At 37.6% G+C, this 15,202-nt stretch overlaps 1 protein-coding gene across 5 annotated transcripts in view; it reads left to right on the forward strand.

Annotated features, from left to right (window-relative positions):
• The window catches only part of fam193b (family with sequence similarity 193 member B), a 293,883-nt gene that overhangs the window by 87,196 nt on the left and 191,485 nt on the right, over positions 1-15,202 (forward strand). For all 5 annotated transcript variants that reach the window (XR_009515836.1, XM_059990125.1, XM_059990126.1 and 2 more), the window contains 2 exons: positions 5,231-5,308; positions 6,420-6,501. Coding sequence is in view for 4 of the 5 variants with exons in the window: in XM_059990125.1 (XP_059846108.1) it covers positions 5,231-5,308; positions 6,420-6,501 (160 nt within the window). In the remaining variant the exon portion in view is untranslated. The remainder of the gene's footprint in view (positions 1-5,230; positions 5,309-6,419; positions 6,502-15,202) is intronic.

The following is a 15,202-nucleotide window of genomic DNA, read 5'->3' on the forward strand; positions in this document are numbered from 1 at the left end:
GTATCTTCACAGTTTATTATTAAAGTACATATGTTACATTGTACAACTCTCAGATTCACTTTCATGCAGGCATACTCAATAAATCCAACAAGCTTAATAAAATCAATGAAAGGACTGCATCAGCTGGGTGTACAGCCAGTGTGCAAAAGACAATAAACTGTGCAAATGGAAAAGTAAATAAATAAATAAGCGATAAATATCAAGAGCATTTGATGAAAAGTCTTTGGAAGTGGGGCCATAGGTTGTGGTAACATTTCAGTGATGGGGCAAGTGAAGTTGAGTGAAATTATCCCCTTTGTTCAAGAGCCTGATGGCTGTGGGGTAGCATCTTCCTGAACCTGGTTCAAGAACCTGATCCTGAACCTGGTGGTGAGTCCTGAGGCTCCTATATCTTTTTGCCTCTGTGCCCTTTGTTCCTTGCCTTTTCTGATTACACCCCAGTAAAATGCTTTGGATGAATAACATTCCAGCAGATGCGATCTATCTCTGGAAGCAGAGGGAAGTAAGGGCGCAGGGGATCGTTGGGACCTGACTGAGATTTTTCCCTCTTGGTCATTCTCTGAGATAGAGAATGGCTAATGATGTTTCATTAAATAAGATTTTAAAAAGGAGTAAATAAAAAGGTTTCCTGACGCAATATGTAGATAAGCCTACAAGAGGAGAGGCTGTACTTGATCTGGTATTGGGAAATGAACCTGGTCAGGTATCAGGCCTCTACACAGGAGAGCATTTTGGAGATAGTGATCTTAATTCTTTCTCCTTTACCATAGCATTGGAGAGGGATAGGAACTGACAATTTAGGAAAGCGTTTAATTGGAGTAAGGGGAAATATGAAGCTGTCAGGCAGGAACTTGGAAGCATAAATTGGGAACAGATATTCTCAGGGAAATGTACGGCAGAAATGTGGCAAATGTTCAGTGGATATTTGCGTGAGTACTGCATAGGTATGTTCCAATGAGACGGGAATGATGGTAGGGTACAGGAACCATGGTGTACAAATGCTGTTGAAAATCTAGTCAAGAAGAAAAGAAAAGCTTATGAAAGGTTCAAAAAACTAGGTAATGATAGAGATCTAGAAAATTATAAGGCTAGCAGGAGGGACCTTAAGAATGAAATTAGGAGAGCCAGAAGGGGCCATGAGAAGGTCCTAGCGAGCAGGAATAAGGAAAACCCCAAAGCATTCTACAAATATGTGAAGAGCAAGAGGGTAAGATGTGAAAGAATAGAACCAATCAAGTGTGACAGTGCAAAAGTCTGTCTGGAAACGGAGGAGATAGTGGAGGTACTTAATGAATACTTTGCTTCAATATTCACTATGGAAAAAGGCCTTGGTGATTGTTGGGATGACTTACAGCAGACTGAAAAGCTTGAGCACATAGACATTAAGAAAGTGAATGTGCTGGAGCTTTTGGAAAGCATCAAGTTGGATGTCACAGGGACCAGTCGAGATATACCTCAGGCTCCCGTGGGAGACAAGGGAGGAGATTGCCAATCCTCTGGCAATGATCTTCGCATCATCAATGGGGTCAGGAGAGGTTCCGGAGGCTTGGAGGGTTAAAGATGTTGTTCCCTTATTCAAGAAAGGGAGTAGCGATAGCCCAGGAAATTATAGACCAGTGAGTCTTACTTTAGTGGTTGTAAGTTGATGGAGAAGATCCTGAGAGGCAGGATTTATGTACATTTGAAGAGGTATAATATGATTAAGAGTAATCAGCATGGCTTTGTCAGGGGCAGTTTGTGCCTTATGAGCCTGATTGAATTTTTTGAAGATGTGACTAAACACATTGATGAAGCTAGAGCAGTAGATGTAGTGTAGATGGATTTCAGCAAGGCACTTGATAAGGTACCCCATGCAAGGCTTATTGAGAAAGTTAGAAGGCATGGGATCCTAGGGGACATTGCTCACAGGTCAAAGGGTTGTTGTAGACACGTCATATTCTTCATGGAGGTCAGTTACTCAGGGATCTGTTCTGGGACCCTTTCTGTTCGTGATTTTTATAAATGAGCTGGATGAGGAAGTGGAGGGATGGGTTAGTAAGTTTGCTGTTGACACAAGGTTGGCTGTGTTGTGGATAGTGTGGAGGGCTGTAAGAGGTTACAGCTGGACATTGATAGGATGCAAAAATGGGCTGAGAAGTGGCAGATGGAGTTCAACCCAGATAAATTGTGAGGTGGTTCATTTTGGTAGGTCAAATATGTGATGGCACAATATAGTATTAATGGCAAGATTCTTGGCAGTGTGGAGGATCAGAGGGATCACGAGGTCCGTGTCTATAGGACACTCAAATCTGCTGCGCAGGTTGACTGTGTGGTTAAGAAGGCATATGGCACATTGGCCTTCATTAACCGTGGGATTGAATTTCACAGATGAGAGGTAATATTAAATCTGTATAGGACCCTGCTCAGACCCCACTTGGAGTACTATACTGAGTTCTGGTCACCTCACTACAGAAAGGATGTGGTAACTATAGAAAGGGTGCAGAGGAGATCTAAAAGGATGTTGCCTGGATTGGGGAGCATACCTTATGAGAATAGGTTGAGTGAACTTGGCATTTCCCCTTGGAGTGACCGAGGATGAGAGGTGACCTGATAGAGGTGTATAAGATGATGAGAGGCATTGATCCTGTAGATAGTCAGAGGCTTTTTCCCAGGGCTGAAGTGCCTATCGTGAGAGGGCACAGTTTTGAGGTGCTTCGAAGTAGGTACAGAGGGGATGTCAGGGGTACTTTTACACAGAGAGTGGTGAGTGTGTGGAATGGGCTGCTGGCGACTGTGGTGGATGTGCATACAATAAGGTCTTCTAAAAGATTCCTGAATCGGTATATGGAGCTTAGAAAAACAGAGGGCTGTGGGTAGCCCTATGAATCACTGGCTTCTTCAGCACCAGTGACATGACTTCTAGGATCGTTGACATTTGATTGCAGAGTGTCTTCGACCTGAACTCAAACTGCTGCCCAGACTCTTCATTTACTACCCCCCCCATGATCCTTACCCTTATACCCTAACCAGACCTCTCTCCTTTGACCCAAAATATCCCTACAAACCTAAAACAAACAGCTAAGTCTGAGCTGAGACATCACGAGATATCACAGCTTGACGTCGTTTTGACTGGTAGTTAACGTTTAGAGCATCCTGCACTAGAACTCCCAAGTCTTTTTGCATCTCTGATTTCTAAATTAATTCCCCATTTAGAAAATACTCTACAGTTTTATTCCTTCTTCCAAAACACATGACCATACACTTCCCTACACTGTATTCCATCTGCCACTTCTTTGTCCTTTTTCCTAATCTGACGAAGTCATTCTGCAGACTCCGTGCTTCCTCAACACTATTTTTGCATCATCCACAAACTTTGGAAAATCCAAGTAAGACTGATTCGTCCTTTTCTATCCTGTCTGTTATTTCCTGAATAAATTACAAAATATTTGCCAGACAAGATTTTTCCCTTCAGGAAAACGTACTGACTTCAGCCTATTTTATTGCATGCCTCCAAGTACCCCAATCTTTGGAATAATCTTTCCAATCACTGACCAGTAACTGGTCAGTAATTTCCTGTGTTTTTGTCCCCTTGTTTCTCAAGGAGTGGAGTGACATTAGCGATTTTCCAGTCCTCTGAAACCATTCCAGAATATAGTGATTCTTGAAAGATCACTATTAATACCACCATAACCTCTTCAGCTACCTCTTTCAGAACCCTGGGGTGTAATCCATTTGGCCCAGATGACTTGCCTACCTTCGTACCTTACACTTAAGCACCTTCTTAGTCATAGCGACCACAATCACTTCTGCCTCTGACACTCTTGAATTTCTGGTTTCTGTCTTCTGAATCACTCCCATAAACTTCAGCTTTGCTGCTCTACTGTCTTCTCTGCTAGTGTCTTTTTCCAGACATCTTTGGCCAGCTCGTTTCTTATGCCTCTACAGTTATGTTTAGTCAACTGTAGTACTGATGCATCCAATTTTAACTTCTGTCTCTCAAATTACAAGGTGAATTCTACTATATTATAGTCACTGTCTTTCAGGGTTCCTTTACCTTAAGCTCCCTAGTCAAATCTGCTTCATTACACATTACTCAATCCAGAAGTGCCTTTTCCCTCATGGACTTGAGCCCAAGCTGCTCTCAAAAGCCATCTTGTAGGCATTTTACAAATTCTTTCTCTTGGGATTCGGCACCATCCTGACTTTTCCAGTATACCTGCTTATTGAAATCCCCCAAGATCACCATAACATTGGCCATTTTACGTGCCTTTTCTATCTCCCATTATAATTTGTACCCCACACCCTGGCTACTGTTTGGAGGCCTGTATGTAACTCACATCAGGATCTTTTTACCCTCGCAGTTTCTCAACTCGTATCTCAAAAGATAAAAATGGCCTTGTCTTCTTCTTGTCTAAGCCTCTTGAGCAGAAGCCTTAATTCCCCACTCCAATCCTCTTAAGCCAAAGCCTCAGTTTCTCACTGTTAACACCTTTGACAGAAGCCTCAGTTCCCCACTCTAACTCCGTGCATTCCAACAATGGCCACTCCAGCAATGGCAACTCCACTTAAACCCAACTTCTTTTTATTGGCCCTTGCCACTCACTTCTTACCGAATAACTCAATTGGTCTCAATCTCAGCAGAATGTCCTGGCAGGCTCCATTTTCTTTTAAAATCTGGCGCTACACACAAGTAACAGCATGCATGTTACACATCAGTTCTTTTGGCAGATGGATTGGATATTTAATTACCTTCTCTGTGTACTCAGGATTAATGAAGAAAATCAACCAACCAAACCTATTGGTACACTAAACCTGCACTTAATGTCTACCACAAACTTATACTCATGCTGCATTAATTCTCCTTCCCAGATTCTACTGTTCACTTACACACCAGACCCCATTTAAAGATGCTAATTAATCTACCACCCTGTTTTTCTTTATGGGAGGAAACCCGAACAATCCCAGGGAGAATATACTAACTCTGTAGACAGTACCCTCGGCCCGAGCTCAACTCTGGCCTTGTGAGATAGCAGCTTTCACTGCTGCGCCATTATACTGCCAAAGAAGTTTGGATAAGGAGTTTTTCAGAGAGCTATAATCTTGTATTTGTACTGGTATGGGCCAGGTATCAGCCTGCTTCTGAAGGTGCAAGGTTCAAAGAAGTAATCAAAGAAGACTAGTAACAGTATTTTCATGATTTCTCAGTGAAATAATGTAATGGATTTTCCTACTCTTTTAATCATTTCTCCAGTACAGAGAACTGCTGAGTGCACTGAAAAGCAAGATGGTGTTCAGGCATCCTCTGGTGTAGCAAGACCTAAACAAAGTGGTAAGGAATCATCAGTAGAAAGAAATTCTTGATATTGTTACTCCATTTATTTTAAAATTTAAAGCCCATCTTTCTAATCCTTTCATGACCAAGTGGGTGTTCTTTTTTCTTGAAAAGGTAACTTGGATTACCAAGTTTTCATAACAGAGTTTCATTGAGACTCCACATTCACATTTAAATGAAATTCAATAAAAACTGCAGACGCTGAAAATTGGAAATGTAAATGGAACAACTCAGCAGGTCAAGAGAGGGGGATGTTGGGGGACAGATGGGTAAAACAAAGGGAGTATCTCAGACCATGGAAGAACAAAATGGGTTAATGTGGCATTTAGAGACACATTATTGTACTTTGTTCAGCATTTCTAATTGCAGGGTTGTGAGATATGCCTTCGAGGTCAGATGGACTAATGAGGAAAGAAAAACTGAGTCAAAATGGATGAGTAGGAATGCCATGTTCTGAACAGTAAAAATAAGTGAGTTAGCTAAATCTGGAGAGAAGTGCAGTATATCCAGACAGATGATCTGTTGTTCTTCAGGCTTGCATTGGGTTTCAATTCCACAAAGACCATAAAACATAACAGTAGAGCAAGGCCATTTGGCCCATCAAGCCTGCTTTGCCATTTGATCATGGCTGATTTATTTAATATCTCAACCCCCTTCTGCCTTCTCCCCTGACATCTTTGGTGCCCTTACTAATTAAGAACCTATGAACAGGTTTCAATGTACCCAATGACGTGGGTCTCCAGAGCCATCAATGGTAATGAATTACACAGATTCAACACCCTCTGGCTAAAGAAATTCCCCTTCATCTCTGTTCTGAAGGGATATCCTATTCTGACACTACGCTATCTCATCCTGAACTCTCCCATGACTGGAAGCATCCTCTGCATGTTACTATCTCATAATGTTCACACCATTTAAACTTGTATTAGCAACTTAAGACATATTTATGAGCATTGACAGTTGTTTGTGATGTCAGCATTCTGTTATTAATAATCCTAATCTTAAATTTAAAGCTTCTGGTTTGCTTTAATTTAATTGCTGCATGTAGCACTTAATAAATACAAGATAAAGATGATATCCTTACTAAGTAGCTCTTTTTGTTTCTCAGATGATGTATTTCTCCCTAAAGACATTGATTTAGACAGTGTGGAGATGGATGAAACTGACCGTGAGGTGGAACATTTTAAGAGGCAAGTAAAAAGAGGAATTAATTGCCATGAGAGTTCCGGCACAGATGAGGGCAGGCACTGGTTTTCCACGTGTGTAAAGGAGATGGTCCCTGTCAGCAGAAGCTTTCAGTTAAATTGACTTTTCTCCATTTTCAATGAGTAATGACAGAAAGTAACTTGTAATAAATTAACTTTGATTTCTTTCTATATTTGTCTCTGTTTGTAATCTGCTTTTCTTCCATTCACGGTACAGCTCTATTGTTTCTCTGGCTCATTCTCTTGTTGATGTTTGCTTGCTCCAGTTTGCTCCCTCCTGTGCTCAAGCCCCACTCTTCTTTATTTCTTTATCTCTTTACCTGACTATCACCTGAATATTGAGCTTTGTCTCTCAATATTGTCTTTTAATTCTCTTTTCCTGTTGTTCTCACTCCAAGTATCTCATCACTCTTGACCACACTGTGCTATTTCTTACCCCTCAGTCATTCCCCTGTGATGGAGGGTGGCTCGGTAATCAAGCACACACCGACACATACACTATACATACACCCCACACCCCTCTTATTCTGCTTTCGTTGCACTTGAGTGTGCACACTGGTCTTCACCCTGTACGTTCTCATGATGGGTCCTAAAAGGTTGGCTTTATGCTGCCTTTTCCGCCATATACGGTGGAATATTCTATTTCTTTAGTGATGGAGATATGAATATATTGTTTATATACTGTATTTAAGATAGATACTACTTTATTTTGTAATATGATTGTATCTACATTGTGGGGTGCATCATATTCTAATTCATTTGTGTGTCCTGGTGTCTAATAAATGAGGCTCATCGCTCCCAGTAGGAGAGAGAGAGAGCGAGAGCAGAGCTGCCTACTATTCACACTGGACGAAGTATAGAGACAATACAGTTGACCCTCCTTATTCGCGAGGGATTGGTTCCAGGACCCCTCGTGGATACCAAAAAACGCGGATGCTCAAGTCCCTTATTAAACCTGTCTCAATGCGGTGGACCTTAGGACTCAGCGGAACCCCAAACCTTATTTAACCTGCCTCAGTGCGGTGGACATTAGGACCTGGCGGCGGAGCTCTAAATCCGCAGTGTTTCTGTTCATGAAAATAATCACGATTGAAAATAAAGTGGAAATAATAAAACGATTGGAAAGAGGTGAAACACCATCAGTCATTGTAATAACGTTAGGCTATATTGGTCAACGATTGGAACAGTTACTAATTTAAGCAGTGGTTTAGTTATTGGGTTTTGGGTTTTTGATCCTCCACATCAACCCAGCACGGATGGAGAGCGCACTCAGAAGTGGTCTGTCACTGGATCACACTTGGGAACTTCCGTTCCCGAGCCCGGCGCTGAAATATACGTTCTTAAGTGTTTTATATGCATAGAAAGGTAAAATATATACTATATACTAAGACAAATGTTTGACTAACTGACGCTAAATAAAACCGGATATACCTGTTCTGACTTAGTAAGAGAACTTATGATTTTTTTTTATCCCAATCCACGATAACCCACACACATCCTCCTGTATACTTTAAATCATCTCTGGAGTATTTATAATACCTAATGCAATGTAAATGCTGTGTAAAATAGTTGTTATACTGCATTGTTTAGGGAATAATGACAAGAAAAAAAGTCTGTACATGCTGGAACAAGAAGTGCTGGAAGAGCACTTCCGGCTTTTCTCGATTTGCGGTTGGTTGAATTTGTGGATGCGGAACTCACGGATAAGGAGGGCCGACTGTATTGTGTTTTCTTTTTTTTCAATCTTTTTATTGAATTTCATATATAAAGAAAACATAACATAATAATGAATAGGTTATAAGTGCAATAGACTTGAGACTACATTAATAATAAGATAACAATATCCTATTAAATATCAACAACAAAAAAATAGTATAATAATCAATCAAGTCTATAATAATTATATATGAAAAAAATAATCATCAAAAGAAGAAAAAAAAATTAAAAATACAAGAAAAAATATATAGAAAAAAAAACACTAAACTAAACTAACATGGGCAATAATAACAGTTTATATGTATATGATAGTGTCAAGAACTCCGGAACTCCATACCTGAACAAGAATAAGCAGAGAGAAGGTCTGGAAGAGGTCAAATTAATTCATATGAAAATGTCGAATGAACGGTTCCCAAGTTTCTTCAAATTTAATTGATGAGTCAAAAATAGTGCTTCTAATTTTTTCCAAGCTCAGATAAGAGATAGTTTGAGAGAACCACTGAAACGTGGTAGGAGGATTTACTTCTTTCCAATTTTGTAATGTAGACCTTCTGGCCATTAATGTTACAAAAGCAATCATTCATCTAATTGAAGGGGAAAACTGATTACCATCCTCATTTGGTATACCAAAAATTGCAGTAATAAAATGAGGTTGTAAATCAATATTCCAAATTGAGGAAATGGTAGCAAATATGTCCTTCCAATAGTTATATAAGGTGGGACATGACCAAAACATGTGGGTCAATGAAGCCACATCTGAATGACATCTGTCACATTGAGGGTTAATATGAGAATAGAATCGAGCAAGCTTATCTTTAGACATATGAGCTCTATGTACAATTTTAAATTGTATTAAAGCATGTTTAGCACATATAGAAGAATTAACCATTTGTAAAATTTTTTCCCATTTTTCTGTTGATATATTATATTGAAGTTCTTTTTCCCATTCTTGTTTAATTCTACCTGATATTTCTGGTTGTATCTTCATAATCGTATTATAAATAAAAGCCACTAATCCCTTCTGACAAGGATTTAAGGTAAAAATCAAATCTGAGAAATCCATTGAAGTTGAATTAGGGAAAGATGTTAGAACTTTATGTAGAAAATTTCTGATTTGTAAATATCTAAAAAAATTAGATTTAGGTAACTTAAATTTGTTGGAAAGTTGGTCGAAAGACATCAAACTACCTTCAAAAAAAAGATCACGAAAACATTTTATACCTTTCCTTTTCCATATGCTAAAAGCTTGATCTCTCAAAGAAGGTTTGAAAAAAAAAATTAAGTAAGATAGGGCTATCAAGAACAAAGTTTTTCAGAGTAAAAAACTTACAAAATTGAAACCAAATTCGTAATGTATGTTTGACAACAGGATTAGATATCTGTTTATTGAATTTAACTAAATCAGTAGGAAGAGAAGAACCAAGAACGGAGAATAGAGAATATCCCTGTACCTCATTGCATTCTAAATTTACCCACTGTAGGCACAATGGTGAATCCAAATCTAATTTCCAATATATTAGGTTACGGATATTATTCGCCCAATAGTAAAATCTAAAGTTAGGTAAAGCTAAACCACCATCTTTTTTAGATTTTTGTAATTGCCTTTTACTTAATCTGAGTTTTTTATTTTGCCACACAAATGAGGAAATTTTTGAATCAATATTATCAAAAAAAGATTTAGGAATAAAAATTGGTAAAGCTTGAAATAAATATAAAAATTTCGGTAAAATCATCATTTTAATAGCATTAATCCGAACAACTAATGATAAGGATAGGGGAGACCATCTTGTAGTAAGTTGTTGAATTTGATGGAGCATAGATAAAAAATAAATAAATCTTTATGTTTCTTGGTAATTTTTATACCTAAATAGATAAAGTTATCAGTAACAACTTTAAATGGTATCCTATCATTCAATAAAGTTTGCGCGTTTAAAGGGAATAAATCACTCTTATCCAAGTTTAGTTTATAACCAGAAAAACTACCAATTTGAGCCAACAAGGATAAAATAGCAGGAATAGACCTGTCAGGATCAGAAACATATAACAACAAGTCATCAGCATAAAGTGATAACTTGTATAACTTCTCATTACGGGTAATACCAAAAATATTAGGAGATTCACGAATAGCATTTCCTAAAGGTTCTAATGCGATATTAAATAATAAAGGACTTAAGGGACAACCTTGTCTCGTACCACGAGATAATTGAAAAAAAGAGGATCTGTAATTATTTGTAAGAACAGAAGCAACAGGTTTATAATATATTAGTTTGATCCAGGATATAAAATTAGGACTAAAATTAAAATATCTCAAAGCGTTAAATAAGTATGTCCATTCAACTCTATCAAAAGCTTTTTCAGCATCTAATGAAATAACACATTCTGGAATTATGGGTGATGAAGTATAAATTATATTAATCAATTTTCTAACATTAAAAAAGGAATAACGATTCCTAATAAAACCAGTTTGGTCTTCTGAAATAATCTGTGATAGTACCTTTTCTAACCTAATGGCTAAAATTTTTGTAAGAATCTTAGAGTCTACATTTAATAGTGATATAGGGCGATAAGATGCACATAAAGTAGGATCCTTATCTTTTTTAAGAATTAGAGAGACAGTAGCTTCATACAAAGATTGAGGTAATCTCTTCTTAGCAAATGCATCATTAAAAATTTCACATAACCAAGGGGAAAACGAAGAAGAAAAAGTTTTTAAAAATTCTATAATATAACCATCAGGACCAGGAGCTTTCCCTGAATTCATTAACGAGATAGCCTCTCCTATTTCGGCCATAGAGATAGGAGCATCAAACAAGCTACGATCTTCATCTATCAGTTTGGAAATATTCAAATTGTTAAAAAAATTATCCATCATGGTCAGATCGCCATCAAATTCTGATTGATATAAAGGTTTATAAAAATCTTGAAAATTGTTATTGATTTCTTTATGATCAGTAGTTAGATTACCATCTTGTTTACGAATTTTAATAATTTGTCGCTTAGTCGAAATAGCTTTTAATTGATTAGCTAACAGTTTACCAGTTCGATCACTATGGATATAAAATTGAGCCCTGGTCCTAATTAATTGATTCTCAATTGAAGAAGATAATAATAAGCTATGTTCCATTTGAAGCTCAACTCTCTTCTTATAAAGTTCTTTGGTAGGAGTCACGGAATAAATCTTATCAATTTCTTTAATTTTATCCACTAATAAAGCAATATCTAAATATCTTTGTTTTCTTTTACCAACGGGATATGAGATAATTTGTCCACGGATAAAAGCCTTAAAAGAGTCCCAAAGTATTCCTCTGTCAATCTCTTCAGTATAGTTTGTTGAGAAAAACAAGTCAATTTGCTGTTTTAAATTCTGGGTCTTGAAGCAAAGTAGCGTTAAGTCTCCAAGATCTAGTATTATTGGAAAAGTCCAAAATCTTGATAGATAACTTCAAAGGTGCATGATCCGAAATAGTAATAGAATCATATTTACAATCAGTAACATCCGTTAATAAACGATGATCAATAAGGAAATAATCAATTCTAGAATAACTATGATATACATGTGAAAAAAATGAAAATTCTTTATCTTTAGGGTTCAAAAACCGCCATATTTCAGTAATTCCCGAGTCAACCATAAAAGAATTAATAAGTAAGGCTGATCTATTCGGAAGAATTCGGATAGGTTTAGATCTATCCATCGAAGGATTCAAACAACAATTGAAATCTCCACCCATTATCAACATATATTCATTTAGATTAGGAAGGGAAGTAAATAAACGTTTAAAAAATTCAGGGCAGTCAAAGTTTGGAGCATAAATATTAACTAGAACCACTTTTCGATTAAAAAGTGAACCAGTTATCAACAAGAATCTGCCCTGTGGATCAGAAATAATTTCATGATGTGTAAACGAAATTGAAGGGTCTATAAAAATAGACACACCCCTAATTTTGGCGGTAGAATTCGAGTGAAATTGTTGATCTTTCCAGAACCTAAAAAAGCGTTGATTATCCTCCCTCCTAATATGGGTCTCCTGTGCAAAAATAACATTAGCATTTAGTCTATGGAATACTTTAAATATTTTTTTACGTTTAATCGGATGATTTAAACCATTAGTATTCCAGGAGATAAAGTTAATAGACTTATCCATCATGCCAATATTAGTTGTGTATATCATAAAAGGTTAAAAAGACACATAACCCATAATTCAGGAAGAAGGAAAAATGATTCAGGAGCAACCGGAGAACATGACACCTCAACAATATTAATAATTTAAAGTCGGCCCATAAACTAAAAGCAAAAGAATAAAAAGCAAAAGCGTGAAAAAAGATCCCTACCCCCTCCCCCAACCCCTCGAAAAGGAGCCAAGCGGCAGGTGCACAAACTAATACTAATATTACCCCCATTTTCAAGATGGCAACTTCATGAAAAGAAAGCAAAGAGAAACTATATAACACCCAGATATAAATACAGGGTTGTAAAAAAACGAATATATATCAATCAAAATGAAAAAATAATATAAAAAAGCAAAAAATCATTAATAAAAAAAAGGATAACCATTGAAATTTAAAGTAGTGTAATATGCCTTTAAAAAAAAGATTCCATATTCAAATATAAGAAAATGACGTTTCAAAAACAGAGACTTATGGGTAGAAGAAACGACATTTTGAAAGGACCATATTACAGAATATAAATGTAAATTCGCCAATCTTTTTTTAAAAAAAAAAGGTCATCAAAATAAGATTAAAAAAGGATTCAATAACCACTACAATATATATATAAACAAAAAGGTCCAAAAATTCAAGACATTCGTCCCATTCTCAAATACAGGCAAATAAACGCTTACGGAAAGCAAAGTCTTATGGGAAAAAGAAACAACATCTTAAAAAATAAATCATTATTACAAAATCTTAACGTGTATATCTAATCCAGAGGAAAAAAAACATAGTAAAATTAAAAGAGCATCTGTAAATCATGATAATAAAAAAAAACCAGGTCTACTGACCAAAGTAAAAAGCTATACCGCAGCTTCATAAGTTAAAGCCTAAAAGTGGAATGGCGTCTTCTCTCCAAAAATTCTTCTTCAACATAACGCATAGTTCAACTTGTACTAGAAGATCGATATTCTTCAACAAATTTCTTCGCTTCTTCTGGAGTATTAAAGAAGCGCTGACTGTCATCACTCAACGTAATTTTGAGATTCGCTGGGTATCTTAAAGCTTGTTTAAGTCCAATCGAATGAATCTCTGCCATCACCGGTTTAAAAGCGATTCTCGCCCCCATTACCTCGAATGAATAGTCCTCCACAATACGAAACTTGTTGTTTTTGTGAGAAATCATACCTTTCTGATGAGCTAATCGAATTAGAAGCTCTTTCTCCCGAGGATAATGGAGACGGACAATCACAGCTCGTGGCTTGTCTCTCGCAGCCGAAAATCTCAGAACTCTGTGGGCACGGTCAATAGTAGGTTTAACCCGCAAAGCGTCCTCACCAAAAATTTCCCACAATAAGTTAGAGAAATATTCAGTTAAGTCACCAGACTCAACATTTTCGGGAAATCCAATAATACGCGAGTTCTGTCTGCGAGATCGGTTTTCAAGATCGGTGATTTTAAACTTATTCTGCTCCACTATTTTAGCGGTCGATCGTACCTTCTCCTCCAAAGTTTCGATTGTACGTATTTTTTCACAAATTATCTTGTCAAGAGCCGCAAACTTTTCTTCATGCCGTTCAATATCTGCTGCCAGCGATTGAAGCTTGGTATCAAATGATCTAACGACATCTTCAAGCTCAGACATTTTCGCAGTAAGCTTATTTTCCAGACTTGCAAGTTTAGTATCCAGTTTAGTATCCAGAAGACTGGAGATTGCATCGAGAGATATAGGGTCTTTAGACGATTTCTTAGGTACAGACATTTTAAGTTGGAAAAAATTAAATCAAGTATTATTTTAAAAAAGAAATAAATTGTAATTATCAACCCATGTAGTTAGGTACGAAAAGATTTGATTAAAGGGTGATTATAGCTTAAAACATGAAGAGCGCCTAAAAGGCAGATGTCTACGTCGCCATCTTGAAACTCCCTCCTGTATTGTGTTTTCTGGTGGATGTCTTTTTGTAAATGTTGGTAATTTTCTTTTTGCTATTTTCACTAATTGTAATTTTTTTTGACGCACCCAATAAATACCCGTGCACTAACATGCTAAGCAACTCCAGCCATTTTTTTTCCTTTGGACATATCCTCGTATTTAAGCAGGGATATACCATTTGGAAAAAGGTGTGTTTAACTCTGAGTAGAGTGGGATTGTGGCCCTGGGTCAGAAAACCCACTAAGGCTAGAAATGAAGCAGATACCTGGGGAACAATGGAGGTATTAGAGGAGGAAGAACTTCAGTCCAGGGACAAACTCAGGCTGGAAGCAGAAGGACTTTCATGTGGCACCACCTCCTAACTGTCCCTGGAAAATCTGTTCAGAGACTTTTTGTCTGCCCAGCAGAGGAGAAATGATGCTTTTAAGAAGGAACTCTAAAGCTTGCAAGATGCCTTCATCGACAAGGTGACCATGTTGTGAACTGTCTCCTCAGCTTCGAGAGGATTACCCAGATATGGCAATGGCCAGATGAGGAGTGGGCCTGTCAGCTAGTGCCTCTGCTGACAGGTATCGCTCTCGAAGCCTACACTGCATTGGATGAAGAGAGGTCATCACAATTGTCTTGACCTGAAGGAGGTGCTGCTGGCTAAATTTGATAACTTGGCAGAAACCAATCACCAACACTTCTGTTTCAGTACTGTATCACCTGGGAAGTTCCCCACTGAAAAGTAACAATGCCTGAAGGGTCTTTACCACCAAACTATTCACCGAGAGCTGAAGTCCAAGGAGGAGATTGGTGAGGCCATTTTTCTGCAGCAGCTACTGCAGATCCTTCCTCCAGGCACCAGAACATGAACTCACTGTGGCCTGACTTGCCTTGCAGTACCTC

Source organism: Hypanus sabinus, chromosome 15 (genome assembly GCF_030144855.1).
Source record: "Hypanus sabinus isolate sHypSab1 chromosome 15, sHypSab1.hap1, whole genome shotgun sequence".
NCBI lineage: Eukaryota > Metazoa > Chordata > Chondrichthyes > Myliobatiformes > Dasyatidae > Hypanus > Hypanus sabinus.